The sequence below is a fragment of the Labeo rohita genome, chromosome 17 (genome assembly GCF_022985175.1).
Source record: "Labeo rohita strain BAU-BD-2019 chromosome 17, IGBB_LRoh.1.0, whole genome shotgun sequence".
Classification (NCBI taxonomy): Eukaryota; Metazoa; Chordata; class Actinopteri; order Cypriniformes; family Cyprinidae; genus Labeo; species Labeo rohita.
In genome coordinates, this window is record NC_066885.1 from 27,279,671 (window position 1) to 27,303,755 (window position 24,085).

The 24,085-nt window shown below is 36.3% G+C and overlaps 2 protein-coding genes across 2 annotated transcripts in view; both read right to left on the bottom strand.

Annotated features, from left to right (window-relative positions):
- Window positions 1-3,913: 3,913 nt before the first annotated feature.
- cipca (CLOCK-interacting pacemaker a) lies at window positions 3,914-8,955 on the bottom strand. The gene is made up of 4 exons (XM_051132735.1): window positions 8,814-8,955; window positions 8,191-8,306; window positions 7,744-7,913; window positions 3,914-6,563 (listed from the first exon to the last, which is right to left on the bottom strand). Exons 2-4 carry the CDS (start codon window positions 8,234-8,236, stop codon window positions 5,709-5,711), a joined length of 1,071 nt encoding a protein of 356 aa, XP_050988692.1. The 5' UTR covers window positions 8,237-8,306; window positions 8,814-8,955; the 3' UTR covers window positions 3,914-5,708.
- Window positions 8,956-10,022: 1,067 nt separating this feature from the next.
- The window catches only part of pgfb (placental growth factor b), a 29,232-nt gene continuing 15,169 nt past the window's right edge, over window positions 10,023-24,085 (bottom strand). Inside the window, exons 2-7 of the mRNA XM_051132751.1 lie at window positions 17,137-17,173; window positions 15,410-15,606; window positions 15,102-15,181; window positions 14,868-14,897; window positions 14,724-14,786; window positions 10,023-11,237 (exon numbers count right to left, since the gene is read on the bottom strand). Of these exons, the coding sequence (XP_050988708.1) occupies window positions 11,216-11,237; window positions 14,724-14,786; window positions 14,868-14,897; window positions 15,102-15,181; window positions 15,410-15,606; window positions 17,137-17,173 (429 nt within the window). The 3' untranslated portion in view covers window positions 10,023-11,215. The remainder of the gene's footprint in view (window positions 11,238-14,723; window positions 14,787-14,867; window positions 14,898-15,101; window positions 15,182-15,409; window positions 15,607-17,136; window positions 17,174-24,085) is intronic.

Consider the following 24,085-nt stretch of genomic DNA (forward strand, 5'->3'; position numbering starts at 1 on the left):
AATTGTGGCCAGCATGCACTGGAGAAAAACATTGATTTCACAACGGGAGTTTCCCTCCACTTTCAATTGTTTTAATTTAATGAAAGTTTAGAATTTTAAAAGATCAAAACGATAAATAATGCAATTTTTTATTTATTTTATACAGCTGCCTTTACTCATATTTATCAAGGGTGCCAATATTAGTGAAGGGTACTGTATGTAAATGTATATGAATCTTTCAGACTTATTGGCTTAAAACTTACCTTATTAAGTAAGAATGTATTAAATTGATCACAAGTGACAGTAAAGACCTTTAGAATTACACAAACAAATTCTACTTCCAATATATATATATATATATATATATATATAGTACTGTGCAAAAGTTTTAGGCCACTAGTATTTTCACCAGCTAAAAAATGGTTTAAAGTCAGTTATTTCTATCTTTTAGAAATAATCACTAGATTATTACAATTAATGGCAAAATGAATGTTTGGAAATGTAAACTGATATTTTTTACTGACACACTACAGCAAAAGACCGACTTTAACGGACTTTAAACCATTTTTTAGCTGATGAAAATACTAGTGGCCTAAGACTTTTGCACAGTACTGTATATATATATATATATATATATATATATATTTATTTATTTATTTATTTTTCATTGGCTACACCCCACAGAAGGTAAAATTGTAATTTAAAGTAGGATTTACTGAATTGCAATTTAAAACAAACAAAAAAACATAGAAATCCTTCAGACTTAATGGCTTTCAATTTACCTTTTTCAGCAAGAATACATTAAATTGATCAAAAGTGAAAGTAAATACATTTAGAATGCAACAAACTACTTTAATTGCTGTTCTTTTGAACTTTATATTCATCATTATCACAGTTTACACAGAAATATTAAAGGAGTAGTTCACTTACAGAACAACAATTTACAGATAGTGTACTTACCCCAAGATGCTCATGCCTTTCTTTCTTTAGTCATAAAGATTTTTTTTTTTTTTTTTTTTTTTGAGGAAAACATTTCAGGACTTCTCTCCATATACTGGACTTAAATGGTGCATGTGAATTTGAAAGTCCAAAATGCAATTTAAATGCAAGTTTCAAAGGACTCTAAATGATCCCAGTCAAGGAAAAAGGGTCTTATCTAGTGAAACCATCTGTGATTTAAAAATAAAAATAAACATTTATATACTTTCTATCCTCAATTTCTCGTTTTGTGCAGCTCTGCCATGCGCATGCATACTCTGTGTAATCCGGGTCAGTACAGTTAGGGTATGTCAAAAAACTCCCATCCCATTTTCTCCTCCAACATCAAAATCGTGCTACATCACTGCAGAAGTACCGACCCAGTGTTTACAAAGTGAAAATGCAAAGAAAGTCATATGCCCTTTACAAAAAAGGGTAAAACAGTGATGTAGGATGATTTTAAAGTTGGAGGAGAAAATAAGACGGGGAGGTTTTTTTTTGACATACCCTAACTGTATTGACCCCGATTACACAGAGTATGAATGTGCATCATAGAGCTAGATGAGATGAGCATATGAGGTTAAAAAGAGTTTTTTTTTTTTTCTTCTTTTTTAAGAAAACGATCGTTTCGCTAGATAAGACCCTTCTTCCTTGGCTGGGATCATTTAAAGTCCTTTGAAGTTGCATTGAAACAGCATTTTAGACGTTCAAACTAGCGGACACCATTGAAGTCCACTATATGGAGATCATTCCTAAAATGTTTTCCTTAAAAAACATAAATTCTTTACTGCTGAAGAAAGAAAGGCATGAACATCTTAGATGACAAAATCTGTAAATTTTTGTTCTGGAAGTGAACTTCTCCTTTAAGCTGCACAACTATTTTCAGCACCAATAATATGAAAGCTATTTTAAATTGTAATAATATTAATATTAAAATTAGTATTAATAATAATATATAAAAGCAGCCTTGCTGAGCATAAGAGACTGAACAGTATGTCTTGACATACTTCACATTTCTATTTAAACACAGTTAAATTAATTTCTTTTAATAACACTTCCATTCAAGATTCAAGTTTCTGGCATTTCAATTCATCCCGTTTGCTACCTCAATTAAACTTTATTTCTGTTAAACAAATTCATTACTGAACCAGAATTTCATTTTCAATTAATTTCTGAATAGCAAACATGTATTTGTTACCATCGTCATTTTTCTAAAAATGTGCAATATTTCACATCTTTAAAAAGTCATTGACTTTCATCAATTATAATTAGTTATTTAATAAATTAGTAACTATTTATTAATTTTAAAAACAATTATAAAACATTATTTTAGTAGACTTGATTCCAAGATAATTTTCTGCTACTTAAATGGCAGGTAACTTGTGGTTTTGTCATTAAAGGAGAAGTTCACTTTCAGAACAAAGATTTACAGATAATGTACTAACCTGCTTGTATACCTGCATGCCTTTCTTTCTTCAGTCGTAAAGAAATTATGGTTTTTGAGGAAAACATTTCAGGATTTCTCTCCATTTAGTGGACTTCATTGGTGCCCCCGAGTATGAACTTCCAAAATGTAGTTTAAATGCAGCTTCAAAGGGCTTTAAACTTTCCCAGCCAAGGAAGAAGGGTCTTATCTAGTGAAACGATTGTCTAGCTCTGTGTGAACTCTGTGTAATCCGGTTCAAGACAGTTAGGGTAAGTCAAAAAACTCTTTTTTTTGTAAAGGGTGTTTGATCTTCTTTGCACATTCACTTTGTAAACACTGGGTTGGTACTTCTGCAGGGATGTAGGATGACTTTGAGGTTGGAGGAGAAAATGAGATGGGAGTTTTTTAGTTTTTCAACAGAATTACACATAGTACATGTGCGCATGGCAGAGCTAGACAAGATGAGCATTTGAGGTTAAAAAGTATATAACTTTTTTTTTCAGAAAATAGCTAGATAAGACCCTTCTTCCTCAGCTGGGATCGTTTAGAGCCTTTTGAAGCTGCATTTAAACTGCATTTTGGGAGTTCAAGCTCGGGGGCATCATAACTCCACTATATGGAGAGAAATCCTGAAATGTTTTCCTTAAAAAACATCATTTCTTTAAGACCGAAGAAAGAAAGACGTGAACATCTTCAGTGACAAGGGGGTGATCTGTAAATCTTTGTACTGGAAGTGAACGTCTCCTTTAAGGCTTCCAAAAAGCATTTTGAGTTTGGTGCTATATTAAAATTCTTTTTACATTTGCCCTGAAGGACAGAATAGCTTAAAAATGCTGATTTGCAGCATGATCAAACCAAACCAAGTAAACATGTGCTTATTTTTTCGGTGCGCTCTGTCCAACATGGTCCAAGTAATTAGTAATAATGGAGGGGCACATTGTTCTGTTATTGAAACCCTCTTATAAAACAGCAATCCACTATGAAGTTTCATGTCAGCCTTTCAATTATTGTAAGTGCACGCTTACAATTGCTCTGCTCTCATCTGTTTGATGTTTTGAAACATGGCCCTCAACATCCTTTGGATGCACTTGAACTGAGCATCATATCTTATCAAAACATTCCAACTCTTCACGTCCATCTTGACTGGATCGGTTGTCATATGCTTGGTTTAGTTGTTCAGAAGCTGGAGTTTATTTCCATCGACAATTACACGATCACAGCTAAGACGATATTTACATACAATTAATTTCTACCAACTTTTTAGTTGTTACACTGTTGTGATTTAGTATTTGATGCATGGAACATACGGCATGCAATGATAATGAACAATTCTGTTGATGAATTTTCTCTGTGATTGATTTATTTGTAACTAATTAGGTTACCACCAAATATCTTTTTATATAAAGACTTCAACCAAAACACAAATTGAAGAGCTTTTCTTGGAGATCAGCTTCAATCTCTAGACATTAAACCATGATTGACTGATCAAATTATTGTTCAAACTTTAAATAACCAGGGCATAGCTTGAAATATATTTAAAATGCCTTTATTTTTGAAGGCACATAAAAAAAAATCAAATGACACCTACAGAAACAAAACTGCACTTACAATGCTAATACTAAACAAGACTATTGCATAGGTTTCTAAAGCAAAAATGTGTCATTTAGTATCATGTTCTGATAAATCAACAAGGTGTTTATATTTTTGAAAAGCAAATACAAATGCATTCCAGAAGATGACAACAGAATAAAAAAGAGAACATTTGTACGCAAAGTACACTTGCACAGTGTACATGCTGTCACAGAGTGCATTCATTACTCCATTAAAACCTGACCTCTGTCATCAAGGCTTATTAGTACCTGCCTTCCCAAGCACAATAAACAGTCTGCATGCATGCAGTATAACAGATTGCTACAGAAAAAAAAAAAATCAACCTGTACATTTGCCAATTTGCTCGCTCGCATCCAAAGCAAACAACAATCTCTGTTAAGAATGTAAACAACTCATTTAATAATACGACACAAGGCATTATAAATAACCACGTTTGAAGTGCTACTCCAACCAGCACAAACAGTTATTAGTACTCTTACTCTTAATGTCCATTGGTCTTTCTCATAGATAACAACAAGAATATTACTTGGTGCATTTGAGAACACATTATACATGTACAAAAACAATGTTTATTACAAACACATTTTTACAAATTTTCAAATACTCACAAGGGTGATTCTGAATTTCACATTTTGATCTGAATTTTAAAAAAAAAATGTGCACTTAAATATAGTTATTCAAATCTTTGTCATTTGTCAAAGGCATTTATTAGATACACTGTTCTAGCTCCGGTAGTAACAAATTAGTTTGAGATAGAAGAACAGTTAATAGCATTTTTTCAAATTAAGTGTGCTAATAAATCACTGTACCGCTTTATTCAGAAAAAGATGAAACTGTAACCTAAATGCTGTCTTTATATACACTGTAAAAAAATGATGTGAGTTTAACGGTAAAAGACTGTAAAAATGCTATAGTAAAATCCTGTTAAATGGTTAACGGTAAATCCCCCTACTATATATATGGTGAAAAACTGTATTGGACATTGCATGTAATTTTCCGGTAGTACCGTGTTTTGAAGTGGAAAAAGACAAAATTTACAGTGAATGACCGTAAATTTACATTCTTAGAATTCCCTGCGTTTTATGTTTTTTTTGTTAAAATAACTATGTTGCTTCTTTTTTTCTTATCAGTTTTGTACATTAGAGTTGTATGTTGCATCTAATGTTGTTAAATTAATGTTTATTGCATTATTTCAGTTTGATGTGTGTTGCCATGATGATGTTTAGTGTTCGCGTGAATGACACTGTGCACCTTCTATATATAGTACAAGTTAATGTTTAAAAGCTGCTTGTGATAGGCTTTGTTTTATCATGTGACTTTCTCATTACCACCTGCTTTTGGTGGTTATCGGTGTATTACAAAGGTACAAAACAGATTTCAATACTTCAATATATTGATTAATATTACATAAGTTAAGGAAAATTAAAACCGTAAAACCTAAAACATTGCTACCGTATTTTTTAGTTTTTTTTTTTTTTTTTTTACAGTGTACTTTTGACAAATCCACAAAAATAAAGACGACTAATGTTGGAAAGATAACACTGATCTACAGATCTACGGACTCTATTTAAGACTCAAATCTTTGATATTTCTTTAATATTATGAGAAAATGTTAAACATTTGCTAAGCAACTGCCTAACTTCATAAGGTCTGAGCAAAGTTGGCTATTCCACAAAACCACAGATAACAGCTGAAATAAAATCCAAACTTGTGACTACACCACACAACCCACGTCTGTGACATCCTGCTCTGCCCCCCTTGCAGAGTCCACTGGTGTCTCCTCACTGTTTCCAGAGTTCTGGAGGATGAGCTGCAATCTCGTCCAGACTTTGGGATCTCCACTACATATGGCCTCCAAGAAGAGGTCAGTCTGAGCCTGCAGACTCTTAAGTTGGGCCTGGGAGCGTTTATTTTGTCGAATAAGTTCCTTTGTGCGCAGTGTGATGCCCAGTAGGCCTGACCGATTCAAAATATTATAAGTATTGCAGAAGCGTTTGCGCTTGCTGGAGCTTGGAGAGAGGGCCTCTGGGATGTTCTCCACATCACTGCTCTGGGTGACTGAAGCTTTGGGACTCTTTTGAGGGAAAGAATCAAGGAAGGAGTCTGAGCAAAGAGAGAATGGTGAAGTGGTGGTATGGGGCTCCTGAAGGTCAGAAAGCCTGGAGTTTTCCTCCATGTCTTCAACAGAGTGACCAATTTCTCCCAAAGAAGCAATATTGGGGTAATCTTTAAATGTTTCGGACACATCCTGCTTTAAAGGGGATCTGTGAAAAGGTTTATCATCGTAACGCCGTCGTTGATGCCTTTCACCATGACTGTGGTTTGACCTCTTATGGATAGCACTGGGAGCCTCGTCAACTGTAGATGCTTGTGTAAGATGTGGGAAAATTTTCGGAAAGGTGTTCTGCATGGGAACGTGCTTTCTGGAATGCTTCTGCTTGTCAGAGCTTTGGCCGGTACAGTCACCAGCTGCCATGACTGGCTGTAGGAAAAGCACCTGGGACTGAGGAACCACATCTAGGGAAGTGTTTAATCTCCAAGGTTTTAATGCAGGGGCCATGGCGTTAGGCTGAAACAAAAATTATCAATGAAAAATTTTGTAAACAGACACATACTGCTTAGTTCTCATCTCAGTAACAGGAGGGGTCAATGTCGTGTTGGATTTATTTATTTATTATTATCTTTTTTTAAAGTCTTATTTAAAACAGATTTAAATGCAACTCATTATGACTTTTTTTGTATGAGTAGCATGTTTTTGATTTCTAAATTAAAATTTGTTGATTAAAACTGATTATTTTAGGGGGAGACAATGTCAAAAAATGTCAGGGTGTTTAGCATAACCTAAAAAAAATAAAAAAAAATATATATATATATATATATATATATATATATATATATATATATGTGTGTGTGTGTGTGTGTGTGTGTGTATATATATATATATATATACATACATATACATACATATATATATATATATATATATATATATATGTATATGTGTGTGTGTGTGTGTGTGTGTGTGTATATATATACATACATATACATACATATATATAGTTCTTGAAATTCAAAACCATATGAAAGTTCCTTTCTTGTACTGTATGACTAGATTTTTTCTTCATTACTGATACCCTTTCAGACATGCTGCATGTTGCTAGTACTGATAAGATGCAGTGACGGGCATGAAATGCGCAAGTGCAATACTATCACATCTCATGTATATGGAAAACAGCTGTACACACAAGAGGCAATAAGTGCGTAAGCAAAGCCTGTCTCCTATTGCATACCCTAGAAACATTTTATTATCCACACTAATAAATTAGTTAGGTTCAGTGCAGAAACAATGCTGTGAAATATCTCACCTTCTATCAAATTCTCAGCCAAAAATATTTCTGCAATGGTAGGAAACCCGTCTTTAAAGGGTAATTCAAATGCCTTTTTATATCAATCAATTACTGTTTTGATATAAATTTAGTGTACAATATTTAAATTATTTACAAACATCTTATTTCTGGTGACAATTTTGTGAGCTGACGATGCTGAGCAGCAAGCATTTGAAAGCATTCAATTCAAGAATCACAAGGCAAATGGCTGTAATGAGCTGTAACCACTGATATATTTAGTGAATACAGCTTTGAGACCAAAACAACACCATAGCAAACAGATATGAGTCACAAGCTAAAACTTTTCCAGAAAAGCAACTATGGAGACAAGGAGACTTGCAGAATTGTATAATTGTGTCATACCTGTTTGAGGACAAGGTTGTTCATAACGATCATGGGAGAGACGCCTGGATGCGAGCCAGGAATGAAAGGCACCTGAGGAGCTGTCGGCATGCTTTGCGCTGCATTAATGGTTGGCCCCACGTCTTCAAAGTCTGTCTGGTCCAAAGCACTGAAATATCCTGAGCTGGCATCTATAGTGGGAAAACATTGTAATGTTGTAAGGGTAGAACCCAGTAATTATGTGCAATTATACACCTATAACGATGCAATTATGGACAGTATTGTACAAATATAATCAGTAATGGGGGATTAGTTATAATTATACCAGGCATTTGAGAAAAACAAATACAACACCATAAAATCCATAACGCTCACACAGAAAAACAAGACCTGTGAAATCTTTCATGTAGCCTGAGTAATTAACAATACGAAACAACACAAAGGCCAGAAAATTCTATTTAGACAAACCTGAGTCTCTGTCGACCTCATTGGAGGCTTTCCGTTTGTTGCCCATGTTGGATCTTCTCTGGTGTTCTGATTTGTTTGATTTCAGTCCATCTGTACGGCCCTGATCCAGGCAATGACTGAGAGCAGGACAGAGTCATGGATTAAATAAAGAAAAGTCGAAACCCTAAAAGATGATAGTCTAGTGTAACATGAGCACATGTATGACTCAAGCCAATGAAATGCAGCTCCTGACAGTTAAACTCATTTAAATACCAAATATAGAGTTTACCAACTTAAGCAAATGATGAACTAAACAAAGTTTCTCATAGTAAATAAACAGCCCGTGAATGACTCATAAGCAGAGACTGAGACAGTGCCATGAAAACTAGTAAACAAGTCCACGAATCTAAGCACTGACCTTAACGTACCCCCATACAGAATAAAAAACATCTTAACATGTTTAAATACAACTTGACAACCACATTAGCACCTTGTTTTAGATCCAGTATTAAATCGTTTGCACGTACAGCACGAACGGAGCCTGAATGTCGCGAACCCTGCTGCACCTGACACACGATGCCAAACACGAGACTATCCCACAAACATACACAACAGCACAAAACGCACGTTTTTTCAGTACTTACCGAGAACAATTTTCCTCAAACTCCTTCTCTTGTTAAGGCTTGCGCATGAAACGACTCTTGGCGAGTGAATACTAGGCTTATATTTCTGTTGTTTTGGAAAGTGGATTGCCCGGAGAGCAACGTGAGTTTACAAACAGCCCCGCCTACTCTACTGGCTTAAATGGCTGTTTCCAAGGGAACCGTCTAATCGTCACTTGCTTAACGATGCAAGATCCGCCTTACATTTGCATATCGCCTTCTGATTGGTGCAGAGATGAACCCTTGCGACTGTAAACGTGACTCTGAAGTGTGGTGTGAAATCTGCACTGCAGCGTCAAGATGAATCTTGCACGCGCTGCAGCGTCATCCTCTCCATCCCATAATTTTCAAAGCATGAAAATGCATTGCAAAGAATGGAAGCCACGTAACAAACATAACTGTTGTTATTTTTCCACGTAGTTTAAACGTCAACGACACGCAAAAAGTTTACGTATGACAATAAATAAATAAATAAATATATAAATAGAGTGTGATGTGAATAATATAAGTTATTATTATTATTATTATTATTATTACATAGCTTAACCTGAAAACTGATCCTTAAGACCCTTTCTTTTAAAGTCACTGAAAATATTTAACACAAATATATATCTACATGGTCATGCCCTCAAGTACACAGATATTGGCCAGGTGCAGCAACCACAGAATTTCACTTACAACAGGCCCAGAAAAGTCTCTTGAGTAACGTTTAACTCTAATTTTGGGAAACATCATGCTACAAAAACAACATTAATTCTATTACTCAGTGCCAAAATATGTTTTGCATTAATATGGAACTCAGACACATCAACTGGAAGGTGAATATTGGACACATGAAAAGATCAAAACCTAAGAAACAACGTAATTCTAAAAATCTTTTGAGTTTACTTACTGTTTTATTGAATTTCTTGACTATATTAAGAACATATGACACTAGACTAGATCCAGTTGCCCTTGAAATAAACACTTGCTATGCTTCAGTTTTAAAACATTTTAAATCAGATTTATGTTAACTGTAATATTTCATATTTGTGTTAATTGTACATCATCGTGTATTTAAATAAAAAATATTTTTTTTTTGTAAATTAATATATACTTTGTATATTTCTAAACGACAAACCATAGATAAAAACCCATTGCATTGTTTGATGAAAATCACACAAGCACACACATGCACGTGCCAAATGTTTCACAAAATATTTTTAATAATAATAAGAAATATCAAACAATAGTCACTCTATTATGAAAGGTACTCTTAGGGTTGTATAATATTAATACATATTAACAAAATTTTGAAAAACATACAACATTTTATACATTGGGAATTAAATAGCCCTTTGGTGAAAACTTGTATTTGTATTAGGGCTCTACACTCAGTCAGCAGCATAGATAATAATGCTTCTTTGGTTTAATTCCAGCACTTTATAGACCTGAGTCCAAAGTGTGGGAAATTCAGTCATTTTCATTGACGAAACAATAATACAAAGCACCAACATCCACTCATATCATGATGAACGTCTGTCTCGGTTCTTGTTGACTGGCTCTTTCAGAGCAAAGTCTTTGTCCTTGCACAGTGCACACATCAAATCTTTTATTTTGTTTTTTTTCAAAGTTGAAATATTACAGTGATATATATATTATAACGGGATGGCTTTCAGATCAGTATTATTTGAAAAACACTTTGTGAACATGATTATTTTTATTATTACCACTAGAGGTCAGTATGTCAATTCAATGCTCAAGTCGATGGCTAAACCCACAGAGAAGCTTTAGAACATAAACAGAAAATACTATGTATGAAAAAATCGTCTAACATGGTTTTCACATAATTAATGTGTAAAATAGTCTTAGCATAGCAGTAATATACAACCAAAAGAGATGACATTTGACATTTTTTAATATTCTGTGGCTCCTTCTGGGTTTATGAACAAATACATAATGGCTTTGTTAATGTATTGATTAATAGAATGCGCCAGTTTTACTTCAGTGGATTTTAATAAATAAACAAGGAAGACTTGGAAAAGCTGGCAGCTAAACCAGTACTACCACTATTATTACTTTCACTACTACTAATATAAAACAATAAAATAACATCTTATTATATTATAATAATATAAATCCTTAGGGTTTAAGTCAGTCTCAGATTTATGTTTGGTCTTCTGTTGTTTTTCTTCTGTAGAGAGCTGCACATCAGGAGTTTCCTGTATAGATGACTGGAAGGCCCCCCGTGTGCTATCAGAAGCCCCATCACCATAACAGCTCTGCATCTGGGGTGGTGGGGTGCAGAGCAGTGGCAGTATCCATAAGTGAATGATGATGACGGTGAGGGTCGCACAGAAGGGGGCGGATGCGCGCAATTGGCTGGCATCACGGCGAGGCAGCGCTTACCTACGGGGAGGCTGACACCTGTAAGAGAGCAAGTGTGCTGCTTATGCTCAGAGAACAATGCACTCTTTGTACTTGTGTCCTTTAAGTACATAAAAACCTGCTCTTATCAAAATGTCACTGAAATGTGAAGACTTCATTAGAGCTTTGTTTACCTAGTGGAATGAGGTTCTTCATGAGGTAATATCTTAAATAACTGGTTTTAAGTGCAACACTTAATATGACTGAATCAACTTAACTACATTAGTTTACAGTGTTCCTAATTGGGGACCAGGGCCTCAAGATGATTTCGTTTAAAATAAAGACAAAACAAACATTAAAATAAGCTAAAACAAAGTAGTTAGTTTCTGCGGCAGTTTTTTCTTTTTTTAAAAAATGTGATTTGTTTCAAATAAAACTGTGATTTGTACACCTGGAAAAGTCCCTGAAAAAGGAATAAAATCATATAACTCCTTGAGCACTTATACATTTTACACATATATCTTGTAATTGTGCACTACATATTTCATTCAGTGGAAGTTGCGAGTAAAAAATATGATTTTTGAAATACTTATACTAAATTCTCAAGTAATTTGTGAAGAACTAGAAAAGTCAGAAAAGTGCCTTTGAATATTGTTGTGTCAAGAAGGGTGAGAACCACTGGCTTTCACCAATGAAAGTGATTTTTGAGGGTCAGGTCAAGCAGAAATTCCTTTTTTTACTGAAAAAAATTCATCCCACCAAAAGGGGTGGGTCTGACTGATATACAAGTCGGCTCTGAGCGCCATTTGTCAGAATATTTCACCTGATATTGACAGTCATCGACTCAACGGTTGTTCAGGGAACCAAGGTTATGTAAGCAACCAGAACATGGAGAATGATCTCCCCCATTGCGTTGTACGCTTATGGGGAATGCGTGCAGAATGAAGCTGTTCTGCACGCCCGAAAAGAGGGCTCCTAAAAAGCATGAGCCAATAATGAGACCCAAGCCACCAGACATTCTCTACTTATACAGGAGATTAGGAAAACTAAATGGACAAAATCAACACCTGAAGGGCAGGGATGTCCAAATGATAAAACCTGGTGAAGACCAGCCGGCAGCCAGACAGATATCATCAATAGAAATCCCACTGGACCAAGCCCAGGAGGAGGCCATTACTCTGGTGAAGTGGGCCAATGGGACACTGTAAGCCTACTGAGGCATAAACCAGGGCTATAGCATCAAATATTCAGCAGGATAATCTCTTCTTTGTCACTGGCAGCCCTTTAGAGCAGCCTCTGAAGCAAACAAAGAGCTGCTCTGAATGCTGGAAGTAGCTAGAGCGCTCTACATACACTACATACACAAGAGACTGAACTGGGCAGACAGGATTCAGACTCTGCTCGTCCTCTGGGTTGGGAAAAGCCAGAAGGGTGATGACTTGTACTCTAAATGAAGTGGAGAGCACTTCAGGCACATAGCTGTGTCGACTCTACATTTGTTAGGCCCGAACTCAAGGCATGAAGCACTGACTGATAGTGCTTGTAAATTGCCCACTTGCTGACGCTAAGGCTAGAAGAAGGGCAGTCTTAAGCATGAGGGGCCATAAGTTGGCAGACTGGAGCGGCTGAAAAGAAGGGCCTCGTAGGGCTGTAAGGACTATCGATAAGGCCCATGTTGAAACAGTATGCACACTGTCAATCTCTGAGCTCCCCTCAGGAACTTAACAACAAGGTCATTTTTGCTGATTAACCGACCCTCCACAAGAGCGTGATTCGCCGCGGTAGCTACCATATATACTTTAAGCGTGGAAGGTGTGCGCCCCTTATCTAGCAGCTTCTGCAGAAACGTTAGCATGGATGACACGTCACAGGAGGACGGGTCCTCACTCCATGTTAGTTACTCTTGCAGGGAATGAATGAATGAATGAGGCATTCATATAGCACATTATTGTGTATTGCAGTACAACCAAACAGACCACAGGGTAAGCACCCCCTGCTGGCCTCATTAACACCTCTTCCAACAGCAACCTAGTTTACCCAGGCGGAACCCATTCAAACCCTGACCAGGTTTAACCCTGCTTAGCTTCAGCAGGCAACCAGTCTTGGGCTGCAGGGAGATATGGCTGTGGCTACTCCTGTCAAGGGGTCAAACATGAAGGCCCCACAGCTCGGCCAAGGGATACCAGATCATGCCTTCTGCTTGAGAGAGTAGGTCCTTCCTCAGTGGAATTGGCCAAGGGGCTGCCGATAGCAGCTGGATCAACTATTGGAACCACCTTTGATTTCTCCAGAGTGGGGCCACCAGGAGGGCCAAACAGCCAACTTCCCTGATCCGTCTGATGACCTGAGGGAGCAGAGCAATCGGAGGCATACAGGCAAGTGCTGGGCCATTTGTGGGCCAGAGTATCTTGCTCCCTTTAGAAATATGTTAGGCAGTGAAAGTTGTCTCTGAGGCAAAGAGGTTCACCTCTGCCCTCCTGAAGACAGATCAAATCATTTTAACCACTTGGGGATGTAGTCTCCATTCTCCTGGAGCTACATTGTTCTAGGACAGCATGTCCACTCCTTTGGTTCAGTCTGCCTGGCACGTGAACTGCCCATAGTGAGAGTAAGTTGCACTGTGGCCAACGGAGGAGGCGTCTTGCCAAGGGAGTGTGACCTGGCATTGCCTTGGTTATTAATAAAGGCTACCACTGTCATGTTGTCCAAATGGACCAGGACAAGGTGCCCTCTTTAGCCTAACAGGACTAGAAAAATTGCTATCATTACTAGGCTATTGATGTGCAGGCATTTCTCCAGGCTGGACCAGATGCTCCCCAACCCGAGTGACCGCCTTCCTTTTGGAGGTCATTCCCAATGGGACTCCTGTCTGAAATAGGCGAGGGGCCTTCCAAGGGGTCACAGGTCTGACGCAACAGGGGTTCACCTTGAGGCAAAGACCCGGGCTCTGAGCCAAAATTGGAGGGGAGGCATATGAAGCAGGCCCAACGGAATTACAGAGAAGACGGCTGATGGGCCAAGCATCCCCTGGAAGACTCTGAGGGGACAAGAAGACCCAAATCTGAATGACGCCACTGAAATTTCAGTGAGCGTTCTTCCACTGCCGAGGCTCTTCTATGGTAAGTAGCAGGCTTTGAGCTTCTTGCTTTTTCTTCTTCAGAGTCTGGTGACGCTAAATGGTCTTTGCACTGAAGTAAAAATTTCTGACGAAATGACGCTTTATATTGCAGTTGGAACAACCCCTTTTGGCGGGCTGATGCACCATTTGTTCATGCAGCTACATGAACATGAAATCACGCTTCAGTATTCAGAGTTAACAGGAGTTTCCCCGTAAGCGTACAATGCAACAGGAGAGACCATTCGAAAGAGAACAAATATTTTTAGATTTCATTCAGTATAGGAAAGAATAGTTAAAATAAGTTCAGTCTTTAAAAATGGCTTTTACTGACTGATATTCAATGTATTTTATGCTTATCTATGCTTATTAGAGTACTGCATTTTTAGCTTAGCTGCATGGTAACATAAAAATATCAATATTTAACTTACTTGTCACAATCTTTCACTCTCTTTTTCTCTTTCCTTTTTCTCCCTCTGTTTCTGGGTTTCAATCTACAACAAAACAAATAAACAATGTAATTCCAATTTGTTTATATACCAAAGTGTAACTGCATAAGTGTAGTCACTTGTTACCTGTCTTGTTTTGTTGTAGGTTTTCTTAGTCTTGGCATCACAAATGAGAAATTATGGAGTGACAGAGAGAAAAGCGGAGAGATTATTAAAAACATTTTTTCATACTTGATAAATTCAGCACCCTAATTTCAAATTCAACATTTACGTTCAATATTTATATCTATGGCAACAATGCAAAGCTCTATCACAATGCAAAACATGTGGTTACATAAACAAAATTGATCTTTTCCTTACCTACATTCACAGGCTTTGTGCTCCACAAAGGTCATCTCCACATATTCCTGGCCCTGCTCCGCTGGCTTGATCTTTAATAACTGAAAAAGTCATAATATTAATATCCATCGGAACAGTATGCCTGACACAGACAAACCAAAGTCTCCTACTTAGGTATTAAAACCATACAAAGTCAAAGTCCAAACAAGGTCCAGTATACTGTATATACACATAAAAGTATGAGCTAGCATTCATAATACTTGGTACAACTGTTTGTGCTAATTTTGCAACAGTAAATATTGTTGGCCTTGTCAAAGGAACATCCTTACTTGCATGGTGGTGTTAGAAGTGAGCGTAGGGTGACACTCCAGATTCTCATCTCCACAGCAACCAGCGCAGCGGACCAATGGCACGCAGGCGGGGCTGAAAATGTGCTCCACCTCCCCAGGGTACTCCTGAACCACTTCCACTAGCTTCTCTATAGTGCGGCAGAAGCTTTTCCCCCAGACCTCTTGAAACAGCATCACTGCAACATAGCAAGTGAAATAAGACAATGACCTTTACAAGTTACCATGAATATGCAAAAAGATATTGCTGAGCATTTGGAAGCAATCACTGATTAGCGATAGTGAGATGTATAAAAATGCTAGCCATTCATTTGAGATTAGATTACTGCATCTATCTGCCACATGAACCACATTCTAACACAATTAACAGTAATTTAGCATAGTAATATACATGGCAATGTGAATGTGTTTGGTCTTAGTGGAAAAGATCTGCCACACTGCTGCTGCTACTGTGGCAGAGCAAGTACAGAGACTCGCTATGACCAATACATTCACAGACATAATGCTATGAGCATGTAAGAAATACTGCTGCTGCACATATAACATAGATGAATACACAACGTAGCAGATCTACACAGGTGGAGCTGGGGAAGGTGGAGGGTTTCTGAAGTTGAGTAGCAAGATTGTTGGCTGCTGATGCGAAAGAAACCAATAAGATGCACCATATGTATAATCATGTGATTATATCAGATTAAATTAGAACCTTTTGGCCTGCACCATTTAGAGTTTCATGGCTGAACTTTATATTAATGTTCAGATTAATGTTTATATTAGAATCACAACTGTAGTTACTAAAAGTCCAAACCTCATGCTCTGGTTCAGCCAACTATAGTTTCATCTCAAAATACCTTTCGCTGCCTTGGAATTATAAGCTTCTGTCTGCATTCTGAGCACTTTTGAGATATTGAGCTTCAAAGTTTTTGCGTTCCACAGACTTGTGTAGATAGAACGCTTTTTGTTTTCTAAAAGAAGGTCCAAAATGTACACAGCTTACGAAAGAGACATCACATAATGTAAATAAGTTGTCACAGAATAAGAATATGTGAATAACACAATTTTGACAAAAATGTCAGATAGAACATTATAATTCCAAGATGGCGCTTTGTCCTTATTTTTCAAGGCAAATGCGTGTATGTGTATATATACATACACCCATATTTACATATGCAGAAATTTACATATAACATAGATTTTCTTCACATACATAGTTTGATTTACAAAATCTCTGGGAAAAGGCAACAAGAAAGATCTCTGCAGTGTGTGTGTGTATATCCTGTTTTTAATTTATCAGGACAATGTCCTATGGGATCTTGCAGAAAATGGTTCTTTATTTACCCGTTTCAACTTTTTATTGCCATATTACTCTCGTTATTGGGTTAGTGTAAGTTTCTCGCTTACATTTGAAATAAAGAGACTATAAATATTTATCTGACAGCATATTTGTTTAAAAAAAAAAAAAAAGGACTTAATAAATAACAGATGGCAAGTAAAAGGACTGTGTAGGTTTTAATATAATTTAGTCTCTTTTGTACAGTTCCTGCTGTAAAATATCCATTTCTCATGTGCGTCTAATCCTCATAACCAAGACAAAATATAAAACAGAGAAAAAAGATGGAAACAAACCCATAGAGTCATAGTTGCTCTAAAGTTTGCAAATACACTGATGTATGTAAAACTATGTTTGATATGTCATATGGTGATTCTCTTACCTTTAGCAGTGCTGTTTATATTTACCAAGGAAGAACTCTGTAAAAGAAAAAAAAAAAAAAACGATTAACAGATTATAATATAATGAGTAGTCCATAAGAATATAAACAAATGTATAAACTAAAATTAAATTGTATATTTATTAATAAATAATAATAATAATGTAAAAAAAAAAAAATCCCCATCAAAGTCCCATCAAAAAGTATTATGTTTTCAACTTCAGCAACTAAGTATCTCTTGATTGGGAATCACTGACTTAAATGACAGGGCCTTTAAACAACAGCACTCACTGGTGGCAAGAAACAATAATGCATGTTTCCTCTTCTGTGTTATTGGGAACATATACTCTGTGAAAGTATTTCATGTGTGCCAGGACAAGAAGCTGAGCCCTATCATATCCCCATTTCTGTGAGTCTGTTCAAGTCCAAAATCTGCTTCCTGTAGTATAAGATTGAGATATTTTCCCATTGTCCATCTCCCTCTGTGGTTATTTTCTGAGCTGAGCATGTGTTTTTTTCTATCAACCAGAAAAATGTAAGAATCAGTGTGGTTTTAAGTCAGTGCCTTGAAGGAAACTGCATTCAATACTTTTGGGAAGGAGATACATCCACCAACCTCCCCATCCTGAGGAAATATAAAATGATATTTGTGAATTAAATGAATCAAATAAATCTCTGAACCTTTGCTCTGCAATATATTACGTTATATTGCATTACACTGTACTACAGATAATGCTACAGGCTCTTTGTAGTCAATAAATTATAGCCTACATAAATGAGAAAAAGTAGGATCATGATTAGGTAATAAAAAGAATCTGGGCTCTTCTCCATTTCTATTCTCCATCTTTATAGCTCATTTCACACAATAAACTTGGTGAATTATTGAAATATTGCCTTATTGGCTATTCCTAAATACACCATATATGCTGTATACACAAACAATAGTGTTCCTGTTTTTACCATTAAGAATTTAAAGGCCTAGTTCAAAACTTTCAGCCACCACAGCGACTGATGAAAGTGGAAGGGAAATGCTGGGTCATTGTGGTCATTGCATAGCAAGATTTATTCTGAAATGAGGGAATTTACTGAGATACTTTCAGTAAAGAGAAAGTACTTCCAAGCTATAAAACACAACACACTAACAAGAACAACACGAGTGACTTAACACTTCACAGAGATTTTGGCATTAACATTAGCTAACAACATGTTTCTCCAATAAGCACAAAAATAGCAAACAAAAACATGGGACATGAAACCATTCATTCTTGTCACTGAGCTTGTCACAGTGCATTAGTGTTGTCTGCATAGGCTGCATACAGCCTTAGATACGCTAATTTTGCTGCCGACTTTGGATTATGCTTATGTTGCCTAGGTAGGCAGCAAGTGTTCAGTGACAGTCCAGGATAAAGGTAGGCCTATTCACAGGAGGTTTCTACACTGCAGGCCTTTCAGACATGAGAAGGCAGGCACTTGGCATCTCCATGCTCCTTTGGTCTTGAACAGAAGAGCAAGGTTCTCAAAAACTTGGCACATCAACTCAGCTATGTGAGGGACCTCACGTAGCACCTCTTTGTCCTTGTGTGTGTAACCAGATGGACTGTGTGAAAGTAAAGTACTCCTGAAGGTTCTATACGGGTCATAAATAATGAATAGGAATGTTGGGAGAACCTCCCTAATGTCACCACCAGGAACTTCTGTAAACAAGATCAATGCTTGAAGGTGCCGTGTGTAATTTTGACAGCATTAGCAACACCAAATGCTATTGCCGTTTTTATGTCGGGACACTCAAACGAAAACGAAAATTAAAATCAATTTTAATCTTATTTTTTCTTTTAGTAGTTAGATCACAAGTAAATCATAAATCTAATGAACAGTGCAAATTGTAATAAGCAATGCCTACTTGAGTTCCCAGCATGCTGATTACTATTTACTGTTCTATTGTATTATAATTATTGTCATCTCAGTTTTTTATTAAGTGGTCATTTTTCAGTGCTCATTTTATCTTGTCACCATTATTGTGGTAAGTGTTGACATCTGCCTGTGTCTAATATTTTAATGGCTCCTCAGTCTGTTCACATTATTTTGATGAGACCATGATGTCAGTGCTTTAGGCCATTGTTTAAATTGCCGAAAGGACACACTGCCCTGAAAACACTGAGATGTGGGAGCATAAAGTTAAGAAATTTATCTATCTATCTATCTATCTATCTATCTATGTGTCTGTCCGTCCGTCCTTGTCTGTTTATCTGTCTATCCGTCCATCCATCCTTTTCTATCTATCTCTCTGTCTATCTGTCTGTCTGTCTGTCTTCCCGTTGTCTATTTATCTATATCTACCTGTCCGTCTGTCTATCTTTCTGTCTGTCCTTCCTTTTCTGTTTATCTATCTATCTGTCTATCTATCTATTTATCTATGTGTCTGTCTGTCTGTCTGTGCCTACTGTCTATCCTTATCTGTTCATCCCTTTATGTCTACTGTCTGTCTTCCTATTGTCTATCTATCTATCTATCTATCTGTCTGTCTGTCTGTCTGTCTGTCTGTCTGTCTGTCCGTCCTTGTCTGTTTATCTGTCTGTCTATCTGTCCGTCCATCCTTTTCTATCTATCTATCTATCTATCTATCTATCTATCTATCTGTCTGTCTGTCTGTCTGTCCGACCCTCTGTCCTTATCTGTTTATCTCTTTATGTTTGTTGTCTGTCTGACTTTCCGTTGTCTATCTATCTATCTATCTATCTATCTATCTATCTATCTGTCTGTCTATCTGTCTGTCCGTCCGATCGACCGTCTATCCTTATCTGTTTATCTCGTTATGTCTGTTGTCTGTCTGTCTTTCCGTCGTCTATCTATCTATCCAGGACTTTAAGTGTGTACTGAACTTTAGGGTCTCCTACAACCAGAACCATCAGGTTTAATAACCTCCAGTCGTGCAGTCCGGAGGATGCAAGGCAGGAAGTTTCGAGAAAAATAGGAAAGCAAACAAAATGGTAACCAAACATTTCTGCAGACTTCTGTCTCCTCTTAAAAATGTGGATTATGATAAAAACTGAGTGCATTACAAATGCAAATAGGAAAATGTGAGGCTGTTTGGGAAAATGTGCTGGCTTCAGTGATGGAGGATTATATTGAAATACTAGTGGTTGTGATGTGCTCTTGTAATGACACTGCAAACCGTTTCATGAGTTTCTATAAATGTGTTTTCTTTTCCTCTTTTGGAAATTTGACTCCGTAATGGGTAAACAGGTCAAAAAAAGTTAAACAAGTTTTAATGTTAAAATGCAGACATATAAGCAATTGTTTGATTTATAACTCATGCTATCTTTTTCACTCCCAGAGAGATAACGCTCAGGTCAGCACGTATGCAAGTAAGACCTGTCTCATAAATAATAATCCACAGTGACCTGAAGTCATGCAGAAAGAGTATCCTTCCATCCTGTCTTTTCCAATTGATCCAGCAGTGTGGGAGAGGGCTGGCCTGCTTCAACAGGAAGAGTCTGAGTAAACTGAAAAAGAGACTTCAAGCAGACATGAAGTCTATGGGAACTGTTACTTCAACATCACAAATTAGAGCAAAAAATCTATAAAACTGGTGCCAGACTGCACGCCTTCATTGGCAAATCTAAGTGAGACAGGGTGGATCACTGGAATATTTCAATGATGCGTAATAACCACATGCTCCTTTATATTAATAATGAGAACAGAATCCTGTGATCCTGGTTTCATGCAGGCTGTTGCTTGAGGTTACATTAATTCATACTTCCGTGAACCACAATAAAAGGCACATTCAAAATAAATAATCGATAATAAAAAAAAAATCTCCAGAAGAATTTCTGCTATTTTCACAAATAACTAGGCCACCCAACAAAAACACAGCATGTCTAATAGTGCTTCTTTACTGGCCCACAGCCTTACTCCAGCAAACAGCCAACAAATATTTTTTCTCCAGCCGAAACATTTCACATTCAATTCCTATCCAGCTTTTGCAACACACTTGTGAGTTACATAATACAAAATGTACTAAATAACAAGATTCAGAGGAAATTATAGGGTATTGTTTTTAGACAGATCTGTTCTAATATCCTGGCTAATATGTTATTACTGCTATTAATATTATGGTAATTGTTTAGTGAAATTATTAAAGCAATAACCATATAATTTCCTTACCCATGGTAAAATCAAGGAATGCTTCATTATCAACAACTGTTTCTAATTTCTAACCAACATAACGCAGCACACTAACACAGAATGTACATTATAATGAACATTTTTAGATGACTACTATTCAGATTCCAGTGAGTAAAATCTTGGAGGAAAACACATACAATATTTCCTTGGTCAAAAACATCTCCACATAAACTCCCTTGAAATTGGCCAACCATGGATAATTGTGCTCCTTATTACAGTAAGCCCTGTTGTGGCTATGTAAATGGGAGCAAATTGCCTCCAGATGAGAGATTAAAGTCTACAGAGTGGATGACAGTCCCCTGAGTGCCACTGAAGGAAGGACAGATCCATTTTTTCCTGATTGTGATTGCGCCTCGTCCCCTGGGCCATAACCAGGCCTGTACAGGAAAGAGCCAAGGTCCTGTCACCACAACAACTCACGCCGACTGAGACGTCTGGAAGCGTATGCGCGTTAATTAATGCATGTGCAGATGAAGTTATACAGTATGGCGAGGTGGAGGGGCTGCAACATGTTTCATGAGGGTTTCATAGTTTATCTATAGTTCAGTAGAACTTGCTCCATTTATAAAACTGTCCTATATAAGCCTGATATTTACAGATAAAATATTTTCATATTTTCTACATGAGCTAAACTAATGCATTGTATTAATTAATCTATTAAATCTTTTGCTATGATAAAAAAAACACAATGGTGAGTGTTCTAAAAAGAAATATATGAAATGCATAAAAATTATATAAAAACGGCATACATACTAAATTAACAAACTTCATTATTAAATTAAAATACCAATATAGCTCATGGTCATAGCACTTAACTATTCATTCATTTGAAATAGTTGATTTATTGCATTTAGTAGTTACATAAATGCAATAATTAGGAGCATTTATGTGAAATTATTTGAAATCTTCTGTAACATCATAAATGTTTTTACTGTCACTTCTAATCTATTGAATGCATCCTTGAATAAAAGCATTAATTTCTTCATAAGAAAAAAAGAAAGAAAGAAAGAAAGAAAGAAAGAAAGAAAGAAAGAAATGAGAAATATGTGAATGAAAACAATCTAAAAATTAAAAGATTGGTGATACAATACATCTAATAACTAATCATTTGCATAATAACTAAAATTTGCTAATAATAAGCTAATAATTTGCATATAACAAAAAGAAGTAGCGCTATTTTCATGATTTAAGGTATTGCATAATGTTACTATAATGCATTAATATCAGTATGATTTATATTATTAATAATTACTTATTTTGTTTGTTTTGGGGGCTTTTACTGTTCTTAAAATAATTAATTTTACTTTATTATGTTAATATATTTAATATTATTTAATATATTTTTATTTTTAATATATTTAATGTATGTAATGTATTACTTCTTAACTACAAATTATTAAATTATGAATAATGTTTTTTAATAAAATAATTTAGTATTATGCATTTTTCATTTTTTGTAATGTATGAATAGTAAATGTATACATACTAAATTAACAAACTTCATTAATAAGTTAAAACATCAATATAATTCATAGTCACTTCTTATATTAAACAATAAATACATTTTAAAAATGTTGAAAAAGGAAGAAATGATATAACGTTAAGCTCAAATACAAATATTATATCTGTGATTTTTGTTTTCTTTCTTACCTAATGGCATCTTAAAGGGACAGTTCACGCAAAAATGAAAATTCTGTCATTATTTAATCAGGCTCAAGTTGTCAACTTTTTTCTGAACACAGAAGAAGATATTTTAAATAATGTTGGTAACAATTTAAAGTCAGTGGGGACCATCAACTGTTACATGCAGTTTTTCAAAATATCTTTTGTGTTCAGCAGAAGAAAGAAACTCATTCAGTTTTGGAACAACATGAGAATGACTAAAGGCAGAGTTTTCATTTTTGGGTGAACTATCCCTTTAAGTATGTAGTTAAACACTCACATTCAAAACACTGCTTCGATTTGGCGGGAAACTTTTGGGAGTTGTTGCCTTGTGCATGTTGACTCATGTTCTCTTTTCTTTTCTATTGACACAAAAAGGTGATGCCTGTGGAGATAAGCGGACATGTTTGTTGTAGTACAAGTGGATAGTCCTTTTGAGACTGCTGGAAAGGACAACAATACTTGCACACAGTTCAGATAAATTACAGTGCAGAAATGCAATATGGACTGAATGTGCTGTCATATTATTCTGTGGCTGGCAGATCACAAAGAGGTGTGGTTAGGGTTTTCTTCCACAGTTTAAAGAAGGAACACTTCGTACTCATCACATAATCTAAAGCGCTGGAAGCCTTAGTGGGATCAGTTAACAGTGTCAGCTCAGATGTTTACTTTGCCAGCAAGTTCGTCAATGGAGCTTGAATGGAGCTGCCACTTCACGTTTATGGAGGCAGAGGAAGGCCGAGCAGACACAGATGGTCAGCTTCAAGTATTATTTTGCTGTAAGTGTTGACGGAGAGGAAGCACCTGCACTGCGCCGTGTGCTGTCGCTCCTGTCACTCTCTCTCGCCTCTCATCCCTCTATTTGGCAGGTTTTTCCCGCCTTATTTCTTCAGCTATTTTCTCTGCCGTATGTCTCTACGGTATACTTCTCTGTGCTGTCTGAATCACATCCTCTTTCCTCTTCTCTTTTCATCATGATTCTTTTATTGTCTGAGACAACTCTGGAGGATTTTCAGTGATCTTGCCTTTCAAACTTTTGATCTCGCCCTTTTCTATTCTTTTAGACAGACTTAGACAGACTTAACTTAAAATTAAAATAACCGTT